This window comes from Nannospalax galili, unplaced genomic scaffold (genome assembly GCF_000622305.1).
Source record: "Nannospalax galili isolate Female #2095 unplaced genomic scaffold, S.galili_v1.0 scaffold32, whole genome shotgun sequence".
NCBI lineage: Eukaryota > Metazoa > Chordata > Mammalia > Rodentia > Spalacidae > Nannospalax > Nannospalax galili.
The window spans coordinates 5,913,995-5,939,666 of NW_008335297.1; the positions used below are offsets into that span (position 1 = coordinate 5,913,995).

General features: G+C 41.6%; 1 protein-coding gene across 1 annotated transcript in view; it reads left to right on the forward strand.

Moving 5' to 3' along the window:
• The window catches only part of Grin2a (glutamate ionotropic receptor NMDA type subunit 2A), a 470,861-nt gene that overhangs the window by 347,749 nt on the left and 97,440 nt on the right, over window positions 1–25,672 (forward strand). The window contains exons 6-8 of the mRNA XM_008829942.1: window positions 17,437–17,642; window positions 24,435–24,603; window positions 24,706–24,859. Coding sequence (XP_008828164.1) covers window positions 17,437–17,642; window positions 24,435–24,603; window positions 24,706–24,859 — 529 coding nt within the window. The remainder of the gene's footprint in view (window positions 1–17,436; window positions 17,643–24,434; window positions 24,604–24,705; window positions 24,860–25,672) is intronic.

The following is a 25,672-nucleotide window of genomic DNA, read 5'->3' on the forward strand; positions in this document are numbered from 1 at the left end:
AGCTTCAGAGACAATGATGAGAGACCTATTCCTCTGCAGACACAGTACACATCTCTTCATTTGGAGCATTCAAGATGGCAGCTAGCATCCGCACAGCAAGAATCAAATTTCATTAGCCAAATAATACACAAGAATTTGTAGTCAGGATTTGTCATCACACTGAGAATGGATGAAGATTCAAAAGTATGAATGAGGACTTCCACAGAGTTACAATATAATCAATAGGTAAAGAAGTCACAGACAATGGTGTAAGTTCCAAATTAACATCAAGAGAGAAGCAAATGATCCATGTGGACAGACAGGGTGGACGTTGTGGTCAGCAGAGATTAATGATCTGTAGTATCCTGCTTCACTGAGCATGTCACTCACTGGCCAATAACTGAACCACTGAGGTAGAGTGATCAACATTTTTTTGAGTTAAGTTTGGTCATGGATCAGATTTAGTTATAAGATCTAGGCCAACCTTGAACCATCATTCTTCATATCTCAGACAACCTCAGTAGGATGGAGTTAATGGCAATGCCCCCTTCATCCACGGGGCACCTGTGTTATTACAGCCTTCATTCATCAAATGCTTCCTGTATGTCAGAGGAGACTTTCAATGTACAACCTTTCTTTCTTTCTTTCTTTCTTTCTTTCTTTCTTTCTTTCTTTCTTTCTTTCTTTCTTTCTTTCTTTCTTTCTTTCCTGTGTGTGTATGCGTGTATGGATTGTGTGATGTATACCTGTATGTGCATGTGTGTGTACCTGTGTAAGTTTCTGTGGAGCCCAAAGGTTGTTATCAAGTGTCTTCCTCTCTCTCTCCACCTTGTTTTTTGGAGACAGTGTCTGTCACTGAAATGGAACTCACCACTTCAGATAGACTGGCTATCCAATAAGCTCCAGGAATCCTCATGTTTGTGCTTCCACCCTCCGTACTGAGGTTACAGATATGTGCTATTACACTTGGCCTTTATATGGGTGCTGGAAATTCTGAACTCATACCTTCTATGCTTGCTAAGTAAGTACTTTACCCACCGAGCCATCCCCTCAGTCCCTGTAACCTTTCTTAAGGTTTACACCTTAAACCTTAACCTTTACACAAACCTCATGATATGTTACTCCTGTTATGATGCCTATTTTATAAATGAGAAAAATAAGGAGCAGAGAACAAATGAATTTTCAATAATCTAAGTTAGATTTTGACTCCGTTTGTCTTTATAGCCCATGTAGTTCTGTTCTTTCCTCAATCAAATTCTACAACGTAGGTGATATCACCTAGTGCAATAGGAGGTAGAGAATTCAAATGGGAGACACATACAGCTTTGTTTTCCCATATAGTTTTTTTGTTTGGGGGGGCATCTTTTTGAGACAGGGTCTCCCTGTAGCCCCAGCTGTCCTAGAACTCACTATGTAGACCAGGCTGGCCTTGAGCTCACAAAGATCCACCTGCCTCTGCCTCCCAAGTGCCGGGATTAAAGGCGTGCGCCACCACACCCGGCTGTATATAGTTTTTAATGATGAAAACAAAATACCCAATAGTTTCCGTGCTCTGGTTCCTGAGAAGTTCCTGAGCAAGCACATTTTACACACACACACACACACACACACACACACACACACACACACACACCATTTTATGCTCAGTATAATGCTAAGCACTACATGCTGTAATTAGTTTTATTTTACAGATGGGAAAAATGAGGCCCAGAGAAATGAATTAACTGAAACATCATCACCCACTTCAAAGCTTGTGGAGGCGATAGATAATTTGTGCAAAACAGCTAGTAGAGAGCATGGGACATGGTAGAAAGAACTTAATAAATGGTAACTATTATAAAGACACAGTGCAATCTAGATTTTTTGCTTTCTTTTGCTCTTTGCATTGTGAGTGGATTGCTAGAAGCTGCTGACAGCATTCCTTTTTCTCACAAGAGCTGGGTTTAGACTCTAAAGATAAGTATCCCCAAGGATCACTGGCCATTTACAAGCCCACATAATGGGATGAATGTTGAAAATTAGACAATTAAGCAAGTATTGCCAAGAGCGCTGTGCATCGTCTGAACCAGGTTACTTGAATGGACATGACTTTACCACTGTGAACAATGGTAGTAGTTTCTCTTTCCTCTTTATGTGACTCTGTTATGAAGATCAAATAAAATGTGATATTAACGGTAACTTCTGATCCACAAAGACTTTATACACTCAGGCAATCTGGATATTATCATCCCTATAATGACACACAGCTTTCTGACTAGGACACACCTTTTAATATGCCTGTTTTCTGAGGTTTCTTTTTCCTATTTCTTTCCATCTTTTTCTAATACAGTGACCCAGACACTAACAAGTTTGTACATAAAGGTTCAAGAATGCTTGGATTACATTTATAGTTATGGAATTAATGACATGCATTGAGTGTGCAAAACCTCAAGCCAGAAAAGGAAAATAAAATAATTTCCAGGCCTTTGGATTCATTGGAGAACTAAAGTAATGCCAGGGTGTGTGCGTTTGGCAGGAACTTCTCTGTGCACAGAATTATATTAATAGACAATAAGAGTTCTATCTAAAATGGACAGCAGTTTAGTGTAATGAACGTCTGTCTCCGTCACAGGACAAAGAAGCGAATGCCTGTATCTTCTTGGTATACAAGTCCTGTGCCTGAATTTTGAAGTTAGTACCTTGTTTTATGTTGCTCTTTAGTCATACTCAGGAGTCATCCATGACCTTTGGAGGATATGAGCATTGTATATAGAAAGGAACTTGACTGAAGGCTTACTATGGGCTGAGTGTCTTGTTGGGTGGTTCATTTATGTAAGTTAATAGAATCTTTCCAAGAGCCCTGCGTAACATGAACCAGGCCATATTGGTTGAATGGTGACTGGTTATATGGAAGATGCTGTAATAAGTACTTTGCAGTTTTATTTATTTTATTTATTTCATTGTTTTATTTAATTCTCATAATAATCATATGATGTGATGACTCCTCTTATGTCCACTTTATGGATGAGGAAATTAGTGCCCAGGAAGTTCATTTAGCCGAAGCCACACAGCTGGTAAACACCATAGCTGAGTGTTCAGAGTCAACTAACTCAAATATCTATATTTTTTTATTGAAACCACTTTTCAAAAGAGATAAACTAAAGCTTATCACCGACTGCAAGAAGAGCAGTTATGATAGCCCCATTGGTTTACTTATCAACTTGTTTATTTAATAAGAATTTAGAGTCCTGAGCTGGATACAAGGGATACAAAGGCAAACAGAGTCCAGTCCCTGAACTTCAAGATTCTGCTAGAGCAGACATGAGCATTTGGGTACCTACAGTACATAATGAATAAGCACAGAAGAGTGCACCTCTTCCATTCTGTGGCACTGGAGGATGCTTCCCAGAAGAGCTGTCCTTGGCCTTGAGTTCTGAAGGACAGATGGGTGCACTTGGCAAAGAGGGGGCAGGGAGTTTTCTGGGCAGGGCTAGTGGTGTGAAAACCTGTTACAGAGAAAAATATCAGGATGTACCCAGCAGCCTGTGTTTAGTTTTGTGTGATTCATGAGTCCATGTGGGATAGGGTTGGACCAGAATCTGGCTTGGAAATGACACTGGTGTGATTGCAGGGAGCCAGAAAGGCCAGTCTAGGAATTGAGTCATTTAGACCATGGTGTTTGCAACATAACCAAGGTGTAGTGGGAAACCATGATGAGGACAGGGAAATGACAGAGATAGAGTCCTGGCCTGGGGAGTGGATGGGAGGATGGACAGATGGGAAATAACTACCTCAAAGCAAGAAAGTCCAATGAGAATCATCTGTAGAAGCCAGAGGAGTTCAAAAGCACACGTGACGCTTGTGGTTCTGAGGCTTATTGGGTGGTTTAATAGGTATAGTAGGTTTGGGGATAAAGATGAATCAAGGAATGTTAGGAGCATTTGGGATTTTAAGAACTCGTACTTATAGATGGGAGAGAACTTAACTTTTCTTTTATGATTGAAGAGAAGAGGATGAGCCTACTCTAAGCTATTGAGATTGAGACACTTGGGGACAGCAGACAGGAGCTGATGGGAGCTGGTGAGAAGCAGTCAGATGTACATACTGCCAGCACAACGATAAACCTGAAGACTAAGGAGCAAGGACATGTGGGAGGTAGGATGCAGGGGAGAAACTCATGAAGAGTGCTTAGAGAGAAGCCCATATCAACCAAAGACACAGGAAATAGCAGGTAAAGCTAGGATCATGACAGCCTAGTACAGGCACTCAGGTAAGTTGGGATGACCCACAATGTCAAATGCAGGGGAACCGGTCTGCGATGTACTTGGAGATCTTGTTAGAGCAAGATTTAGGAGATAGATGACTACAAAACAGGACTGTCCAAGCACAAGGGATGGGATGCTTATTAGTCTAGAAACAGATGCCTCGTTCATTCTCAGGGGAGAAGGAAGACATGTGCAGAGGCAAGGTAAGTTTATGAATTATGTGGGTTGTCCATCTAAGCTGAAATAAGAGACAGATTCATCAGCTGGGAGCAGAGATACTGCTGGAAACCTTGAAATCTTGTGGGCAAATGCAAAAGTTTGAAATAGTTTCTAGGGAATGATAGAGAAGCAATTAAAAACAAAGAAATATTTCTAGTGAGAGAAGGCATCCTGCAATTTGAAACAATATTAAGTTAGGTGGTCATGTGACATCCATCACCTGTAAAGCTTGTTTACAGGTGAGAAAGTAGTTGGGTTGACTCAGAGATGGGGGTGGATGTGCCAAGGGGGCAAGAAGACAGAGCGGGGAAAGGCATTCATTGTGCATGTGGAAAAATATCCATGGTTGTGATAAATGAAAAGGTATTGGCTGGAATAGGGAAGAAGTGGAATCATGAAAGTGTAGTTTGGAAGAGAATTCAGAAGTCCAGGGACCAAAATCATGTTGGAGAAGAGGCAGAAAAATATCTGAGTCAGCATGTAGATTATCTTTGTTTAGAATTGTTGAAATTAAGCAATTCTGAGTGAATTTATCCCATGGGAATAGGTGACAAAAGTGGACTGGGGGTAGTTCATGGAGAGAGGCTCAGAAATCTGACCTCTAATTTTAATCAAGTCTGACAAGTATGAAGATATTTGTGAAGTGATTGATATTAATGTTTGCGAACAGGACAAGTCCAAGATGGTGCATAGCATCATACATGGGTAAAGTTACCACACATAGCATACATAGGTGTTGAACTAACCATTAAGGAAACCCAAGGCAATTTTCAGATGTTAACTCAGGCAGAACCAGATTCCACTGAGCATGCAGGGATGTTAGCAGGAGCCGCCTGCTTCTGTCCCCTTGCCTCTGCCTTTCTCTTCATCTTCTCTCCTTCCCTTTTGCACCATGTGGTTTGTTCAGTTTGGACAAATTCCTGTTTCATAATCGTGTTCCCTCAGTTCAACTTCTAAGCCTTTGTCGTCACTGTTCTCTCAGCCTACAAGTCCCGCTCTCTATTCTGAGTTGCCAACTCTTTTGCCCCCGATTTCCACCTTTTGTAATTTTTCCCTTCTTTATCGCTTCCGGGGAATTTATGTGTCTATTTCACCTTTTTTCACATCATTTTCTATCTTATATAAATCAGTTTGAAGGCATTTTATTTTATCTTCTTTAGTACTGTGAGGCCTTTTACCAGCAGGTATTTAGAGCAGAGGGTTAGCAAATGTTTTATATAAGAGGCTAGTTAGTCAATATTTTAGGCTTTGAAGGCCGTATTGTGTCCTTGTCAAGTCCTCAACTCTGCTATTTTAGTATGAGAGAAAGTGTAAAGGATATACAGGGAAATACGCGTGGCTGAGTTCCAATCAAGTTTTATTTATGGACACAAATTCAAATCTCATGGAATTTTCATGTGTCATAAATACTATTTTTTCAACCATTTGAAAATAGAAAGCCCAGCTGTGTGTGGTGGAATGTACCTGTAATCCCACTGCTCTGAAGGCTCAAGCAGGAAGATTGTGAGCTTGGGACCCGCCTGGGATATAGAAGGAGATACTATATAGAAGCTCAAACAAATGTGTAGACTATTCAAAAATATTTGACCCCTGGGTGCTACTTTTCTGAGCTCAGAGACAGAGGCTACTAGCTACTATGAAGAGCTAATGTTAGAAGAGTTAGTGTCCCAGGGCAGGCATTGAACATTTGTTGAATGACTGAACCAGGACATCAATATCATGTAACCCTAGAGAATAGCTTTGCTTATTAGTTATAACACTAATCAGGGCTCTTGGGACTCTACATGTGACTATAATTTGTGTGAATCTGAAAAATTCTGGTTTAGTGAAGGTGACACAGCTTATAATTACCATAGTTGAACTTAGTTTGGCTCTTCTGCTAATAAATGTAGGATTCTTTTCAACTGCCGAATTTGTCAATTTAACTTAGCGGGAAATATAAGGCTGAGTAGCTGCTGAGTCGGTCACCCTGGTTCTTGTTTCCTTTCAGTAGCTCTATAGAGTTCTGAAATTGTTCATTCATGTCATTCAGTGTCCATGAGGATATTTGGTGTGGATGAAAATGGATTGACAGTTGAAGGTTACTTAGACTCCATTTTATGAAAAAGGGAATTTTAATTGTCATATCTCAACACCTCCTAATCACTCTTTGCGTGTGTGTGTTGTATATGTGTGTGTTTGTGGGTATATGCATATATGTGTGGGTGAACGTGTGTGTGTGTGTGTGTGTGTGTGTGTGTGTGTGTGTAGGCCAGAGGTTGACATGAGATGTCTTTTTCAGTTGCGCTCCACCTTATGTTTTGAGACAGGGTCTCTCACTAAACCTGGAGTTTGCTGATTGACTAGACTAGCTGTTCAGCAAGCTCCAAGGATCCACTCATCTCTGCCCTTGACCCCCAGAGTTGGCATTACAGACTTGCTTTGCTATGCCCTGGTTTTGAGTATGTGCTAGGGATCTGAAATTAGGTTCTCATGCTTGCACAGCAAGTATTTTTACCAAATAAGCCATCTTCTCAGCCCCTTAATAATCGTGTTTTGAACAGTGGGCAGAATTGTCGTTATGCTTGGTACTGTTTGGTTTTAGTATTTCAAAGGATCCTCTTGCTAGAATACTTTAGGGCTCAGACAAAGCCTGGAGCAAAGTTGTTCAGGGCCAGAGCTGAGCAAAGAAAAATGACTGTCAAAATACCATCTTATCTAAGGAGAACAGAGCTTCTCATCAGCATAGATACGGCCTTGGAGTCTATCCATGCATATGAGCTTGGTTTGCATCCTTGTAATAACTAGCAGTGCCTTGGACACCAATTCTTGACCCTCCTTTCATTTTGGAAGGAGGAAAATGTCCATCTCAGAGATTTAAATTTATTATTTTGCCCCAGATACAAGAGCACAGATGCCCATTGGAGACCAAAAACTTCAGCATTCACAGCCCAGTAACTCTTCATGGGTGAAGGGATGAAATGCTTTTCAACAGATCGATACCCTCAGGTCTTATAACCTTATTTTAAAACTCTGCAGACACTGTCTATGAGGTTAACTTTGAATGTTCAGGGCTGAGATCCAAATGGAATTGACTTCTTTAACATAATGCTGAGTGAGGAAATCTATCCACTTTTGGCTTATGACAACCCTCAAGTCAAATGTGATGCCTTGAAGCCTCCTGCTTCCTTAGTCTGTAATTTGATTACCTGGAACTTACCTCTTTATAAATGGTTACATTCTCAGACCAAAATTTTGCCACTTTTTGAAAAAGGTTTTCATTTAAGAGCAATATTGCCAAAGAGGAAGCGTCATCTCTGTAACCCAGTTTTAGCTTTATCATTTTAGATTGGGAAGAATGAATTGATTACCAACAAGTGAAAGGGCCTTTCAGCTATCTTTCCAGATTCAGAAGCATACCTCTGGACCAATTTCTAACTCATTGGCAACATTGCCAAGAGGACAGAGTTGCTAAATATTGTCCAGGTAAACACTTTCCCGAAGAGCTGTTGACTCTGCCTGATTGTAACTGGCTTTTCATTTATTCTACAATTGTTGGAAGCTATGCTGATCTTTGAAATTTACCCAGAAAAAGTACATTAGAAGGTCAAGAGGAAACCTTTGCCATATTTCTAAATAGTCTTTGTGGAGGCATTTTAAAAATAGTAAGAATGGTCACTGCCATTGTAACAGAGGACTGACCTCAGGTTGAGTTCTCATTTCATATCATGTGCTTAGATGCCTGCACCCCCCAACTCCAGTGCCTGACCACTGTCCCATTTTTCTTGGTGTCTCCTTCTGAACTGTTTTGGCAGAACTGGTTTTTTTTTCTGTTTTGTTTTTTTTTTTTTTTGATATGGTAGCTCTTTAAGGAGTTTCACCAAGTTTACATTTGGGTTTTGATAATAACAGATGTAACCAAGTAGACAGACTGTGTCCTCTGAACCATCAGCACCTCACACACAATATAAAACAGAGCAAAGATGAAATCTTCTTTTCTAAGGCCTCCTGGACGTTATCATGCAGGCAAAGAAGTCTAATCAGCTGTTAGAACTTCAATTACATTCTTTTTGTTTAAAATCCCCAAATTACCTAATTGTCATGCAGTTTACATTTGAGTGGTGAATCTCTCCCTGATCCCCCATTGATTATTATCATCCCCTTTTGGATTTCCACGTTTCTTGTGGTGGAATTCAATCCCAAGTTTGCAAAGCAGGGCTCAATAATAGCTCTGCTGTTGGAGGCATTTTTCATGGTAGAGTTCAGGTCCTTAGAAGAATCAATTCACAGGAAATCTGGGGAAATAAAACTGTCATGCACAAAAGCAAGCTGCCAGACCACCTCAGACCTCTCTTCTTGCTCTGTACTTCACAGGGGAAAAGGAATGTAGGCCCTTTCTAAAGGAGCTAAGCTATGTGCATTGGGAGCCAGAACCTGGTTATCCCAAATCACTGGGCATCGTTCTGACCATTGCACAGTGCTAACTGCTTTCTTCACAGTTGGTTCCTGGAATATTCTCTCAACAAAGCAAACTGCTCATGATTATCCTTGAAACTTCCCAAAGCAACTACAATGTCAACCTCAGGCATCTCAGGTAGTGGGGACAGCCCCAGTCTCTGAAGTCTGACCCCCTGAGCTCAGAGTCCAGGTCTTCTCAGCTACTGTTTGATCTTCAGCCAGTCACTGAAGTTTCCAGTTTCCCAGTAAAATGAAGAAAATAACAGCCTTTTTCCTTGTAGAATTATGAATATAAAATAAGAAAATGCCTATTGGGGTGATCATAGTACCTCAATAAATGCAATGACTATACTCATTAATTATTCAATAATTATTATTACAGCCCATGAAGGGCTGACTGGTACAGAAATTATACAATGAGGAGGACTCCCAGGGGCATGCTCAAAAAATTAATTAGTGATTATGAGGGTTCTTTTTACTTTTTCAATGAATTTTCAAGTCTCTGATGTTATATCTTTCCAATGTGGAATCAAAGAGTAGGAAGGAAACACTATTAACTGCTTAGCTAATTAGCAAAGCTCATCACTTTTAAGAATTAAGAGTAAACCAAAGAAATAGGACTTCTATCCATCCCCAGAGACCTTGAAACAGAGAAATTTGGGAAATTATACATAAACTCCTAAAGAAAATGAAGTCTCTTTACTCAAAGATTTTTACTTTTAAATTTAAATTTTAAATGGGAATAAGCCTCAAACTATTCTCCTGTTGATTGAGCCTGAAGAGAAGAATACTACCATGTGATTCAGCTCTGCCACCCCTGGGTCTATACCTGAAGGACTCTAAGTCAACGCAACACCCAAACACTTGCACATCCATATTTATTCCTGCATATTCATGATAGCCAAGTTATAGAATCAGTCTAGGCATTTGTCAACAGATGAATGGATAAAAAAATATGGTGTATATACATAGTGGAGTTTTATTCAACCATAAAGAACAAAATTATGTCATTTGCTGGAAATGGATGCAACTGGAAACTATTATATCAAGCCAAGTAAGTCAGACATAGAAAGATAAATACTTCATACTTTTATTATATGTGTCTTAGAATTCTTTATAGATATGCAAAGCCATCTCTCTCTATATATATTTATATATGCATAAACAAAAGCAGAAGACAGATTAGGAGAAGGAAGGAGATTAGTGAGAGGGAATGAGGGAAAGGAGGAACATAGTCAAAGTTCATAATGTACTTGAAAGAAATTGTCTTTATTAAACCCAACACTATACACAGTGAATATACCAATAAAAAGGTGTGTAAAGAATGGATGCAGATATATGAGTTATTTGTGGAAATATCCAAGATCAAAATACATCTCCACAAATGACCAAATTGATGCTGAGTTCTGAAATAGCTGGTGCTCTTATCCTTAAAGAGATTAGATTATCCCAAGAACAGTTACAGAAGGGGGGAAATCAACAGCTCCAATGTGAGCTGTGTAACAATTAAGCAATTCTGAAATTTCAACTGAGAGGAATTTAATTAAGGCTCTAATAGCTGATTAAACTCATTTAGATCCACTGGCAATTGCCACTGGTTACATAAGTAACCCAGGAAGGAAGATTTCCATCTTTTTCTTCAGCTGCATTTAATTCTGCTTGTAGCCAAAGGTATAATCTTTCTGGTGCTTCTCAAAATAGGGTCCTTGGACAACCCAGAACAGAATGCCCTAAGATGCTGGAAGAACAGTTTGCACTCTGGGCCTGATCCTAGATCCAGCACTATGGAAGTCTAGGACTACATTCTGTGTGTGTGTGTGTGTGTGTGTGTGTGTGTGTGTGTGTGTGTTGTCTGTATGCATGTAAATACACCCATGCCATGCAATACCCATGAAGGACAAAAGAGGACATCAGATCCCCTGGAACTGGAGTTAACGGACATCTGTCAGCCACCATGTGCATGCTGGGAACTGAACCTGAGTCCTGCACAAGAGCAGCCAACATTCTTAACCATTGTGCCACCACTTTAGCCCCTCTAACTTATTTTGAGACAGGGTCTTTCAGTGAACCTGGAGCTCACTGATTCTGCTACACCAGCCAATCAATAAGCCCCTGGGATCTTCCAAGTCTCCCACCATGCTGGGATTATAGAGGCACATTGCTATGCCTAGCTTTTTACAGAGCCTCATATTGGTGTGGCAAAGTTTACCCACTGAGACATATCCCTAGCCTTGGGACTTCGTTCTTTAAAAAATTATTTTATTACATTTATTTATTTACTGTGTGCATGCATATATATATATACACATTCATGTGTGTATGCCATGTTGCACATGTGAGGTTGGAGGACAACTTGTTACACTTGGCAGCAAGTGCCATTACTTGCCGAGCTATTTCGCCAGCCTGTCTTCATTCTTAAGCAGCTCCCAAAGAGTAATTCTTACCCACGTTGAAGTTTCATAACCCCACAATCTTCTACTGCTGTATACCTGCCATTCAAAGCCTGCCTTTTCTCTAGTATCTCTGAGCACTCACTGCATTGGAAACATGGTTTGACCCATATCTGCTTCTCAGCAACTTCTTTGTAGATGCTTGTTTGCACATAACTGGCCTAGGAAAACTGAGTTCCATAGTGACACTTCTATGCACTAACTCTAGTAGATGAACTTTAAATAAGATATTTGTTAAAAAAAAAAAAAGTCACTGACCCCCTCTGTGAAGCACTCTGGCTATAGCACATTTCAACTTTCTGTCAAGCCAGAGCAGTGGTTCAGAGACCTCTGCTATCAGTTTTAGATCAACCGAATTCAGACGTACTTAGGTTCTCAAGCTGCAACCTCCAACACAGAATGACTTGTGTGTAAACCTGCTATTGGCTTGTGCATCTGATGAGCTTGCTGAGGCAAGCAATGCTAATCAATGATACTACTTATGCTAAACACAGACATTAAATCATTTCACGTCTCCTTCATGGCTGTTTATCTTATGTCCTTCGGAAGATTTTTGTATTTCAGGTGGAGAGAAATTGGCCTCCCATTCACTTTGTTTTTCCTCCTTAGCGTCATCTTCCTGAAGAGCTAATTACTCATCTTTTCCTCCAGCTTAGAAGTAAATCACTGCTCATTATCTGGAGTGAACTGTTCTCTGACGTTTTGCACATTAAGTGTTTGTTTTAAAGCCCGCTTTCTCTTCATTGCTGAAATCACCCTGTGAGCTCTAGGGGCCCAGTCAGATTGGAGCATAGGTGCTGTGAACTTGTCTTCCATTGTAGCTTTTAAAAAAGTTCTTCTCTAACTTTTAATTTTGCAATCTCTGTTGCCTTGTCTCCAAAGAAAAGAGCTGGATAAACAGGCAATTTTCCTCTTTTAACTTCGAATTCTACAAAAAAGAACTCAGTAAATATGCGTTTAAGTAGCTGTTGCCATTCTAAAACAACCAATGTGGTGTTCATCTACAGGACTGTCATACAGGGTAGATCCAGCTCTCATCCCCACCCAGTATTACTGGACACATCTTCGAGTTCTGTTGATTCTCCTACTTGAGAATCCTCAAGTTCATGCTAATCTTATTGGTGGCCTCCCAGGGTCAATCGACTCCCTCCTCACCTACCTTTTGTCAGTAGAATCTTTGTGCCACAACCTTTTTCTCTGTACTGCGTTAGGAAGGTATATCCTAAACCTTCAGTAAGCCGCAGCCCAGCCTCTACATTTTTATTACTCATAGAGTAAGTGCAAAACTTGTAACAGGATGCACACTAACTCTCTGGTCTGGCTCATATGTGTAAGTTCAGAGCAGGAAAGACTTTTCTTCCTTGGCACCCTGTGCTAACCCCCAGTACAGAATTTATCTCACCTATTGCTATTGAACTTTATAATTACAGTATGCTTTTTATTGCGCTACATGCTAGGCAAGCACACTGCCACTGGCTGAGCTCTGTCCTTACTCCACTAAAGCGATTGAATTTTCCATTTTCTCAGTCAGACTGGAAGAGCTGAGAATAGGGGTCATCTTCTCTGAGAAGTGGTCACTAGTACAGCCCCAGGGGCTCTTGCAGTGCACGGTGTGAGTTATTGGATGGATGTGTGTGGTACTCGTGAATTGTTCATTCACTGAGGGAAGTAAACACAGAATATTCTAGAGATTCCAAAAATGCAAAAGTAAATCCCACCTGGAGAATTAGGTTGCATTGGAGAAATGGCATTTGAAGTGGATCAGGAAAGAACCTGTGGGATTTCAGTAGGTGGAGATGACAGGCGAGGAATTCTAGGCAGAAGAAATAGCTTAACTATAGGTAGGGGAGTGGGTATTGTTCAGGGCATGTTTGATGAAAAGTGTATGTGTCATATGTTATAGCTTAATATCTTGTCTGTATGTATACATGCATGCACATGCATGTGGAGGTGTTTGTGCATATGCATGTATATAGTTGTATATGGGCGTTATGAGTATGTAGGTCTAAGGGTATGCAGATGTGTGCTTATGTTTAGGTTTATGTATAAATGCCTAGGCTCATGTTGGTGTATGTTTGTTTGCTGGTGAATTCATGTAGGAGTGAGGGTATATGTTATACTGTGAGTACGCAGAGGAAGTGTGACAGCAGACAAGAGAGGGGGAAAGAGACAAGGAAAGCAGGAGGAGAAGGCAGCGTGGTTGGCTGGGCCTATTGGTCGAGGGGGGTTTGTGTAAAGGGGCTTGGTTCTACATGCAGCTTGAGAATTTGAGAATGAGCTCCATAATTCTGGCATTTTGTTGCTGGTGGTCTTTGTTTTTCATATAGGGTCTCATGTAGCTCAGGTTAGCCCCAATCTTGCTACGTAGCTGAGGATGACCTTGAACTTCTGAGTCCCCCACTTCTACTTCTCAAGTGCTGGGATTACAGGTGTGCCACCATGTTCAATTTTATGCGGTGCTGGACTTTGTGCATGCTAGGTAAGAACCCTACCAATTGAGCTAATCCCCAGCCCAATTTGATGTTCATATATGTGTTTTTATGGGATATCTGAAAGCCAGTTGTGAGGTTATTTTAATTGTGCCTTGTAAGCATTTCATAAATAGATAAATGGGCTCAAAAATTCATATCCCTTTGAAAAAAAGAGCCACACATATCTATTAACCTAAATTCTTCCAGCCTCTTGCAGCCTGTGAGCCATCCCTCTGAGCTTATCCAGACATGAAGAAGTAGGTAGTAACTTGAGACATGCAGTTTCTGGAGATGGAATTAGCTCTGCTCTGAAAACATATTGGCTGAACATTTGAGAGAGTAATCACTGCCATTCACAGGGCACTTTCTAGAAGCTGAAGGGCAGTTAGCTTCCTGAAAGCACTGTATTTAAATTATATTAATAAGAACAGATTTTAAAAAACCATTACAAAGTTAATTTTCTCTTTTTATATTTCTTTGAGCTAAATCACTTTTTTCTATCAGTGGTCAATTATTTTTCTTTGTCCTCAAAACTTCAGTATATTTGCTGAAAACACTCAAAAGGTCTATCATCAAAATTCAGGTTATTTTGAAAGCAAAAGTTTTTTTTTTTCACCTCCCACACAACCTATTTAGGTGAATGGAGGAATGCTTTTAAATACCAAAAAAAAAAAAAAAAAAAAAAATTCATGAGAGTTTTAAAAAATCTGCCCATAACTTTATCTTTTGTACAGGAAGTATTTAAATTAAAACTGTGCTAAGAATGGTATCTAATACTTTATAAATGCTCAGAGAATGCCAACTTTCACTTCTGTAAGAACTCAAGGGTTCTGATGAGATAGTTTGGTTGGTAAAATATGAGGACCTGGGTTCCATCCCCAGAATCCATGTAAAAAAAGCCGGGTATGGTGGCACATATTTATAATCCCAGTGCTGGGGAGACAGGAGGATCCCTGAGGTTCACTGGGCAGTCAGCCTAGCCTAATTAATGATTTCTAGGCTATCTTAAAAAACATGGTGGATGACTCCTGAGAAACAACACCCAAGATTGACTTCTGGACTCCATATCCATGTACATACATGGGCACCAACATAAACAGATATGCATGCACAGGACACACACATGCAACATGAGCTCAAGCAATGTCATCACTTTATTGCTCTGGTCTTTCTACTTCTTAAGTAGAAAGGGAGGGCGGCACAAAGTCTAAGGAATGACATCCTGGGCACATAGAAATGCTCAGAAATGATCTTGTTATGGTGGAGAGAGGTGCGAAGCTCTCGATTTCTAGGGAAAGCAAGGATGACTTTTCAAATAAGATGCCATCTGTGCTCTGTCTTAAATGCTAGCGATAGATTATAGCATCTGCCACATATCTTATGTGCCATGCTAGGTTTTATACTGTATGCACTATTAACATTTTTGGCTCATTCAGACCTCACCATAGTCCTCAAAGGGATCCCCTGTTGCTTTCCGCATTTTACAAATGAAGACAGTGAAGCTCAGAGAGGCTAAGTGACTCTCCCAAGGCTACTCAGCTCAAGGGTAAAGTCTGCAAAAACAGTTAGCTCTTATTGACCCCCAAAGCCTTTATCCTATCCACTGAACTACCCAGCCTCTCTTGAGATTGTGTTTGAGTTTTCAAGGTAAATGGGAAGGAATGGCATACCATGCAACTAAAGGAAAAGCTAGTAAGACAAGTATGTATGTATCTATATACGTGTGTATATGCATATGTGCGTATGCGTATGTGCAGACAGGTACCTGTGTGTGTATGTATCGGGGAGGGTACACATATATGTGCATGTGTGTAGTGGCCAGAGTTCAGGGCATAGGTATTGTTCCTCAAGATGCTGTCCACCAACTTGGGGGGGTGTTTTTTGAGACAAGGTCTCTCACTGGCCTAGTCCTCAACAATTTGGTTAGGCCAGTTGGCCTCCTGTCTCTGCCGTCCCAACACTGGGATTATATACACATACCACCATGCCCTGCTCTTTTACATGAGCCCCGAGGTTTGAACTCACGCCCTCATGCTTTCAGAACAAGCACTTTCATAGCAAGCTGGGTCATTTCCCCAGCTCCAATTTTTTAAAAAAATCTATTTGCATATTTGGTATTATTGTTTTGATTTTCCTCCCTCAGCTGACTGATAACTCAAAAAGGCAGGGGCCATTCTGTTTGATCCATCATTGCCCCCAAGCTGGTGCCGATACCTAGTAGGCATTCAATAAATCAATGTTGAATGAATGAAGCATTACACTGGTACCGCATTTTCCCCGGCTTGTGTAGCACGGGGATATGGGCATGTTTGCTTCACCAAATTACTCTGCTGACCTCTGTGTCTAAAAAAGGGATGGTATCACAGAAGCGAGACAATTTTGTAATTAGCCACATGGGATGTTTCTTTACAGCCAGCAAAATTTTTCCAGTGCAAATGATGAGGTAATCTCAGAGAGCAGAAATTCTTTTCTCTTTTCCACCTCCATCACCTTCTGGCACTTGGTGTGTCTGGATTCTCTTTAAGGGCCTGAGATTCATTTCTGGTGCCACTTAAGTTGCCAGAGGAGAGGCGAGCGGGTCACATCAACACAGACAAGCCTGCACTCGGCACTTAGCTTCTCAGACGAGGTGTTTTCCTTGAGGTTGGTGTTACAAATAAGTGCTGACCTGTGGTGTCAGGTAAATGCTCTGGAGGAGGAAGGAGAAATCACGACGCGGGGGCAGCTTTCTCCCAATGCGTATGTGAACAGTGCCAATAAACTGTCAAATAAAATTAAGGCTCAAAGCATACAGCCTTCAATTTGATTTCACTAAGATGCCGGCTGCTGCTCGGAGGGAATACAATCGATTCTATTTTGACAGGCCTTGATGCGTGCTAAGCAGTAACAGTCCCCAGTCTGTGAGGATTAATAAAAGTTCACCTTCATTTGCAACTTAAATGGAACTGTATCTGGGCTTGAAATGATGTTTCTAATTCCTTCACCAGCTCAGTCCCTCTAAGGTTGCCTGTACCCTCAGTCCTCCACCTCCTCTGCCTCTGTCCCTCTCTCTCTCCATCTTTTCCTCAGTGCAGTTTTCTTTCTCCTTTTCACATTTTCTCTCCTCTATAATGAAAATAAAAGCATGAGGTTCCTCTTATGTGCCAGGCACTTGTGTTTGCTTTGTACACAGTGCCTTTTTCAGTTCCCATGACATCACAGGAAGCAGGTAGAACTGTACCTTGTTACAGACAAGGAAGCAGGTTTCTGGTGAAGAAGAGCATGCACAATTAGGAATGAAGAGAGATGCAGATTCAAACCTCTGTGATTCTCATGATCCATGTCATTCCCATGGCATTCATGGTACTGAATGCTGGCAGAACATTAGAACTTCCTGGGGGAGCCCCAGAAGTGCCAGTATTTAACCATCACCCCCAGATATGATGTTTCACCTGCCTGTAGAGGGACCTGGGATGTGGCTTGATTTCAGGTTCTCCCTCACTTGTCTTAGCATATTAGTGATACATATATTGAGGTATGTGGCAGAAAAGCCCTTAAGGCTGCTAGGCCTCTTCTCTGTCTCTTGTGAGAAGGTCTTGCCCTACTGCCGTCAGTGGAGCAATAAAGCACAAGTGTGTCTTTGTGTTTGCGATGCAGGTGGGCAAGTGGGAGAACCAGACCCTGAGCCTGAGGCATGCTGTGTGGCCAAGGTACAAGTCTTTTTCTGACTGTGAGCCTGATGACAACCATCTGAGCATCGTCACCTTGGAGGAAGCCCCCTTTGTCATCGTGGAGGACATAGACCCACTGACGGAGACGTGTGTGAGGAACACTGTGCCCTGTCGGAAGTTTGTCAAAATCAAGTGAGTTCTGGAGCACTGTTGGCTAGATGTGGTCAATCCTTTTAAAAAGTTTGTGCAAAAGTATCTAAAATCCAGTCATTGTATCAAATATACTCTATTGCAATGGTCACATATCCAATAGATGAAGACTTAAATGCCTGGAGATTTGTCAAGTATGTATTTATTTCATTCCAACATCAATATGAGGTATGTGGTTTTGCCCATGGGAAATTGCTACTAACGGATTATGGGAAGATTAAGAAACTTGTTCAAGGCCAGGTAGATGGCTCAGTTGGTCAAGGGCTTGCCTTTCAAGCACAAGGACCTGATCTGGATCCCCAGAACCCGCAGAAAAAAAAAAAAGTCAGCTAGGCATGATGGTATACTGGGAAGGGAGAGAAAGGCGAGCCCCTAAGATTTACTGGAGAGCCTGTCTAATCCACTTCATGAGTTCCAAACCAGTGAGAGACCCTGTCTCAAAATAAGATGGACAGCATTTCTGAGGAAACATACCTGAGGCTGTCCTCTGGCTTCCACATGTACATGTGCATGTTTCTCTCTCTCTCTCTCTCTCTCTCTCTCTCTCTCTCTCTCTCTTTTCTCTCTGTCACACATACATACAAATAACAATATAAAAGAAAAAAAAAGCTATGCAGTGAGTGAATAGAAAAGCTGGAACTCACACAATAGTTCATCACCCGGAATCACTGCCCACTCACACCAGCCTTTCAGGCTTTCCTTCAGCAATCATCTCTACTGCTCTGGATTTTTCCCCTTAGTCTCCTCCTCCAGTACAGTCTTTTTCCTTCAGTATCTGTGTTTCTCAGATGCACACATTCCAAGTTTTTTAAAGCCTGTTTCTGGGGGAGGCACATGTGGCTTACTAATAATCTCTGTGCCCTCAGTGACAGGCATGGGATGCATTGCACCAATGTTTATTGAATGATTAGATGGTAAATGAATAGTTTTATTATCATGCTTCCATCCAAACTCTCACTGTAGTCATTACTACCTAAATGTAAGTCCCCGGATATTAGTGCTTTATATTAGAATATATATTGTTTTTTTTTAAAGAGAAAAAAAACACAGCTTTGCTACATATATTATAAAGGAACATTTTGGTTTGGAGAAAATTTTATCAGCAAAATCATTAAAGTTAGCCCGTTTAGAGCTGAAGTTCTGAATAGATCAGGAGAGAAATAAGTCTGTCCTTCTTAACAATGCCCTCCTTCCTGGGGTGACCCCCATGGTCCTCACTTCCTTCGATAAGCATTTCCCATAATCTCCTCACCCCTAGGAATGGGGCAGAGGTGAGCTCTGCCAAGAACCGATAGCCAGGCACCTCATGTTAGAAGCATTATGTTCTAAGTTTGCTGAATTCATTTGAAACTAAATTATATAGATGTCATTATAAATATAATTATAAAGTAAGCAATTAAATACGAAAATATGTATTTAGCAGTTTAGGTGTTAGGTATAGTACTGAGTATGAGTGAGACATCAGAAAACAGAGAAGACAAAAGATAAGGCTGTCCAGGTCACATGATAAAAACAGTTACTCTCGACTCCACTCATGAAGGAATGAGGCAGATCCATGCTGTGCTGAGCCTGTGAAGGGTAAGGGGAGTGACAGGAGAGCAAGGTGGGGTGTGCGAGGCTACTCCAGCTCACACAGGAAGGTGTAGGCAATGCATAAGAAGCCATGTGCAGAGCTGAAAGAACACGCCAGGTACAAAGGCCTTCAGGCAGAAAACAGCTTCAGCAAGTTTGGTAAACCAAGGAAAACCCAGTGAATGCTGGAGAGGGATGATCTGGAAGGAGTGTGGAGGGGAGCATGCAGGAAAGCTCTCTAAGGAGGCTCACACATGAGTGGGTGTTCCTTGAGCTGAAGTTGATCAGATGATGAAAGCACAGTCCGGCACAAAGCAAAGATCATAACTTCAGCAGGAGGCCTCTTTTACTAGCACAACACTGGGTATCAAGAGGCAATCGACCAGGCTTGTTGGGCTTCACAATAAACAAGAGCAGTTAAAGTCTAAAGTCAGTTTTGCTGGGGCTATAGCTCAGTTGGTAGACTGTTTGCCTAACATGCAAAAAGTCTTGCATTCATAGCTAGCAACACATACACGGGACACAACTGAAATCCCAAATCTCAGGAGATGGAAGCAGGGAAATCAAAAGTTCAAGGTCTTCCTTGCCTACATAGTGAATTTGGGGCCAGCCTGAGCTACCTGAGGCCCTCTCATCATATTGTATCCTATTGTCAGCAGCCTTGGAGCCAAACACTAGTAGATCACCAAGACCTGAGTCATATTACTGTGAAGAAACTCAAATCCAAACAAATCACTCTCTGTAAAATAATTGACTTTCCATTGATGACTAAACAACTTAATGCATTCAAGGTCATGTTTTTGGTTCCCGTGGGGAGGTGGTAACTTACTATTTTCCTTTTTTTCCATGTGGGAACCTATTGTGCCTGTGTGTCTAAGCAAAATTGAAGCGTTGGATTTAATGGAGATCAATAGAAAATTACTAGGATCCACTAATCCCAACATTAACCCAGATGAGATCAATTGCATTTCCTAAGCAGAAAGCATTACAGCAGTGTTACAAAAGGATTCCTGCTGGACGACGTGACTACATGTGTTTTCTTGGTAATTCTCTTGCAAGAAAAACCTTTTTCTTCCCACTTCTCATAACAGTGGGGTTTGAGGGCACTCACAAGTCCTCTGAAAATCTGAGATAGACTTTCCTTCTACTGTTAGTTGGGTGTTGAAGGCGTGAATGGAAAATTGGAAATATTATATGTCTTGATCTTGAGGAGAAAATGACCTTGACTGACAAATCATTAGAGTTAAGAGATGGAACTTATTTTTAAATGCTAATTCAAGAAATGCTTTAGATACTTTTTCATTTAACCTATCTTGGTTACTTTTCTTGATGCTGTGAGAAAAACTTCAGAGAAGGTCCTTTTTGGCTCTGGGTTTCAGAGGACTTTCAGTCTATCCTGGCAAGTGTGGTAGCTAATACTTATTGCCAACTTGGCAGGATCTAGAGTCACCTAGGAGACAAACGTCTGTGCATATCTGTGAAGGAGTTTCTAGAGTAGGCGAACTGAGATGAGAAGACCCACCTTCACTGTGGGTGGCACCATTCGCTGGGCTGAGGACATGGAGTAAACAAAAATGAGAAAGTGAGCTGAGCACCAGCGTTCATCGCTCTCTGCTTCCTGACTATGGATGCCGTGCCTGCCTCTCCATGATACTTCCAAACTATGAGCCAAAATAAATCCTTTCTTTTTTAATTTTTAAAATTTATTTTTCTTTTATGTGTATGTGTGTATTGCCTGCGTGTTGGTAAGTGCACCCATGTCATTCAATGCCTGTGGAGGACATAAGAGGCTGTTGAATACCCTGGAACTGGAGTTTCAGACAGTTGTTACCTGCCATGTGGGTGCTGGGATTTGAACCTGGGTCTTCTGCAAGAACAACTAGTGTTCTTAACTGCTGAGCCATTTCTCCAGCCCCCAAAATAAATCCTTTCTTACTTAAGTTGTTTTAAATCAGATATTTTATCACAACAACTAGAAAGATAACAGATACAGTGGGGAAGTGCGGTGGTGGGAGACTGTGGTGAATATCCTCACATCCCGGCAGACCAGAAAGCAGTGAACAGGAAGTGAGATGGGATTATAAGTCTCAAAGCACTCCTCCCAACAACCCATGTTTTCCATGAGAAAAGTTCCACAAACTTCCAAAACAGCACCCACCTGCTGGAAACCAAATGTTCAAGCACACAAGACTATGGGGGACACTTCACATCTAAACAGTGCACATTCCCAGGAACATACTGGGGATTTCAGTTCAGGAATGCACAAACTGATTCTAGGAAGGAGGATACTTGCATGAGTTCCCTGGTCCATAGGAGCCAGCTCAGGATCTGCACACAGATCTGATGTACATGGCTGCTGGCCACACTAGGGAACTGCAGTGCCATTAAACTGTGCATCTTTTTGGATCCCTTTACTGGTGTTTGTTTCTAAGAATCATCTCTGCTTTGAGTAATGGTAGACAGCTAAAAGAACATGGCTACCATTCCCCCTGGTTTTTCTCTGATTAAGCCATGCCCCCCTTCATACTCACAAGGAGTGGGAAAGGACCCAACACATGTTCCTAGTCACAAGTTGGTGTGTATTCACAGTCACCATGATAAAATGAATTAGTGCCATCGTATGTCTGTTTCATGTTATGTCCCCAGGGGTTAGTTGCCTATACCGAGGAGGCACACAGTAAGTGCCTCTGAGGAAAAAAGGCAGCATTGATCATCTGTAGCTAGATCCACCTCCTGACCAGGGATATAGGGGAATCAGTCACTCGTACACTGGCTGAGCCTTTTAGTGAATCCAGAGCATTCTGTGATCCTAAATCTCAAATCTGGGGCACTTGTAACTTCTATCAAACTGTCCCAGGAATCTTGACCAGGTGAAGGAGGAGGCTTTGATAGAAGAAGAAGAAGAAGAAAAAGAACACAATGAGGGATATGCAAATGAGCAGAGGTGGTAAGAGACATCAATGTGTGACTTATAGCTGCCAGGAGAAAGAAAAAAACAAGAACCTGATTGGGGTACAATTTTCAGAGCTGTATTTGTCAAAAGAAAATGGTATCTGGACCAGGGCCACTAACTGAGTACACTTTGAGCACATGTCTATTGTATTTCAGGTCTACCTTGACCCTTTGCTCTGGGTGATTGGTGGGGGAGAAGCAGGTACCTACTTCCTGTAACTTTACAACATTGACGCCACTAACCATTGTATGTAAATATATACAGATATGGCTTCCAAGATGAGGGCTAAGAGACTGAAGTTATCATTTTGCTTTTGGCCAAAGAAGCCAGATCATTAAGTAGAAGCAGGGACAGGATGGGGTGTAATGATGAAAACAATGGTTCAGGAGAGGCCACATGTGACCCTGGGATAAAGGAAATCATTGGATAAAGGGCATCAGCAACCCGGTTCCATCACCAAGGTTCTATCATCAGCACGCCCACATTCATGAATGACAATGTGGTAGACATCAGCAGTGCTTGGTGTGTATGCATTCAATTATATGTGTAGTATCTACTAACTAGATAATGTGGGGGAATAACCCAAAACCATGAGAAAAAGAAAATTCCCACCATTCAAGAATAACTACCTTTCATATTTCATTGTTTTTTAAGATGTACAAACATTTTCCCATTTTGATGTTGAATTTCCATAAGCATCATTTTGATGCTTAGTTAACAGTCCAGTGTGCAGATGTGTGAAGATGGAATATTCTAATAGAGCAGATATTTCCTGGCTGCAGGACTCATAGGCAGGACTGAGCTAAGAGGATTCACCAGGGGAAGCTGAAGTTGAGTGTGTTACCAAAAGCTCTTGGTTTTCCTATACAGGCTTTCTCTGTGTGACTTCCTACTTGGCTTGGACAGAACAGTGTTTCCTTTGGTTGTAAGGCATTTAGAATTCAAGTGAATGTCCTTAGAACCTGATCTGTTCAGGTGAATAAAGCCAGGTGGTTGTACAAAGTGGTTGAGCATAACCTTGGTAGCTTACAAAGTTACTTTTAAAAATATTTTATTTATGTTTTTATTTTACGTGTATGAGTATATTGCCTGCATATGTATAAGTGCACTGTGTCGTGCAATGCCCATGGCGGTCAGAAGAAGACATTGGATCCCCTAGAACTGGAGTTACAGACAGTTGTTAGCCATAATGTAGGTGCCAGGAATCAAAACCAGGTCCTCTGCAAGAGCAGTCAGTGCTCTTAACTGCTGAGTCATCTCTCCAGCCCCACAAAGTCACTTTTATGATGACAATGATGTCAGAATTTTTTCCTATGTATATATGTGCATTGTGTTTGTGTATGTTCACATGTATAGGGGCACACATAAGCAAGTGGGTGCAGGTGGATATGTGTGTGTGTGCATGCTTGTAGAGGCCTGAGGTTGATGCCAGGTATCTTTCTAAATTGCTTTCCATTTTATTTATTGAGGCAAGGCTTCTCACTGAACCCAGAGTTCACTGATCCTGGCTGGTCTAGGCAGCCAGCTTGCTTCAAGGGTTTCCTGTTTCTGCCTATCAAATGCTGGGTTTACAGGCAGCCACCATGCCTGCCCAGCTTTTATGTGGGTTATTGGGATCTGAATTTTGGTCCTCACACTTGTGCAGCAAATGCTTTATCTACTGAGCCATCTCTCCAGCCCTTGCTATAACTTCATAGGAATTTGAGGCCAGGCTGGCCTATATGAGACCCTGTCTCAATAAACAAAACAAAGCAAAACAAGGGGCTAGGGAAATGACGTGGTGGATAAGAATGCTTGTCATGACAGCTTGAAGATCTGAGTTCAAATGCTCAGCACCCATGCAAAATTCTGGGCATGGCTGCATATGCCCATAACCCTAGCATTGGGGCCAGGGGCAGTGGAGACAAGATCTGAGAGCATACTGGCCAGCCAGCCTAGTGAAGACAGCAAGCACTTAGGTTCAGTGAGAGACTCACCCTCAGTAAAGTGGAGAGTGATCGAAGACACCCAGTTTCTCTGCCCTCTGCATGGGTACACATAGACACAGGTACCCGAATACTCACATACATGTAACACACACAATGAAAGAAAAAACCAAAGCAAGAGAACACTTTCAGCTTTCGCTGTCATGAACTTACTTCCCATTCATGAGCGTCAATGTCCCATTCAAAAACAGAAGAATGTGTCTAACTACAGGAACACGAGCCTTCTGGGACTGACTTTCTGTGATCCTGGAATTCTTTTTGTAGCAACTCGACCAATGAAGGGATGAATGTGAAAAAGTGCTGCAAGGGCTTCTGCATCGATATCCTGAAGAAGTTGTCCAGGACCGTGAAGTTCACCTACGACCTCTACCTGGTGACCAATGGGAAGCATGGCAAAAAGGTTAACAATGTGTGGAATGGAATGATTGGTGAAGTAAGTTTCTTCTTCTTCCAGGTTCTCACACCAACCGAGGGCCCCAGGGTCTCAGGGCTGTCGGGAAGGGAGGGTGAAGGCACTGTTCTTTCTCGTATCCAGGTTGTCTATCAGCGAGCCGTCATGGCTGTGGGCTCACTCACCATCAATGAGGAACGCTCTGAAGTGGTGGACTTCTCAGTGCCCTTCGTGGAGACAGGAATCAGTGTCATGGTTTCCAGGAGCAATGGCACTGTCTCACCTTCAGCTTTCCTAGGTAGGTGAGCTTCTTGGTAATAGTTGCTTTCCTGCAAGAAATTACAGGTATTCTGGACTAGGGAAATACCTCAGTTGGTAAAGTGCTGTGCGAGCATGAGGACCTGAGTTTGATCCCCAGGACCCACATGAAATAGCTGGATGTGGTAGCATATGGGTGGTCCATAATGCCAGCTCTGGGGAGGTGAAAATAAGCAGATCCCTGAGGCTTGCTGGCCAGCCACATAGCATACTTGTTCAATTCTAGGCCAGCTAAAGACCCTATTGAAAACACTAAAAGCAAGAGGATAATACAAGTGGAACAACATCTGAGGTTGTCCTCTGGCCTATACACGCACGCGTACGCACGTGCACACACACACACACACACACACACACACACACACACATGCACACACAGAGAGACGTTATAGATATTCTGTTCAAATAATAAGACCAGACTGGACATTGTTCAGTTCTCTCCATCTACAAGTGCAGATTCTAAAGCATGTTGCACTTGAACTGTTCCAGTTAACACCCACTCCCATTCCCCCTCCCCCATCTTCCATTTATCTTTAACTTGGAAAACTGTTGATAAATTCCATCACATACTGGTCTTGACTCTGTTGAATGAATATTGATAGATATATTGCTCAGAGCCCTGAAAACATTTTTAAAAAATAAATCTGTCTTTCCACAGTTAATTGAAATCAGCCCATAAACCTTTATTCAGTGTCCACATACCTACATTCCCCTCCACACCAGAACCACAGTCATTTATTTACTAGTCGTAATGGTGACTGCCCAGTGATTTATGCTGGTATGCTAATAAACA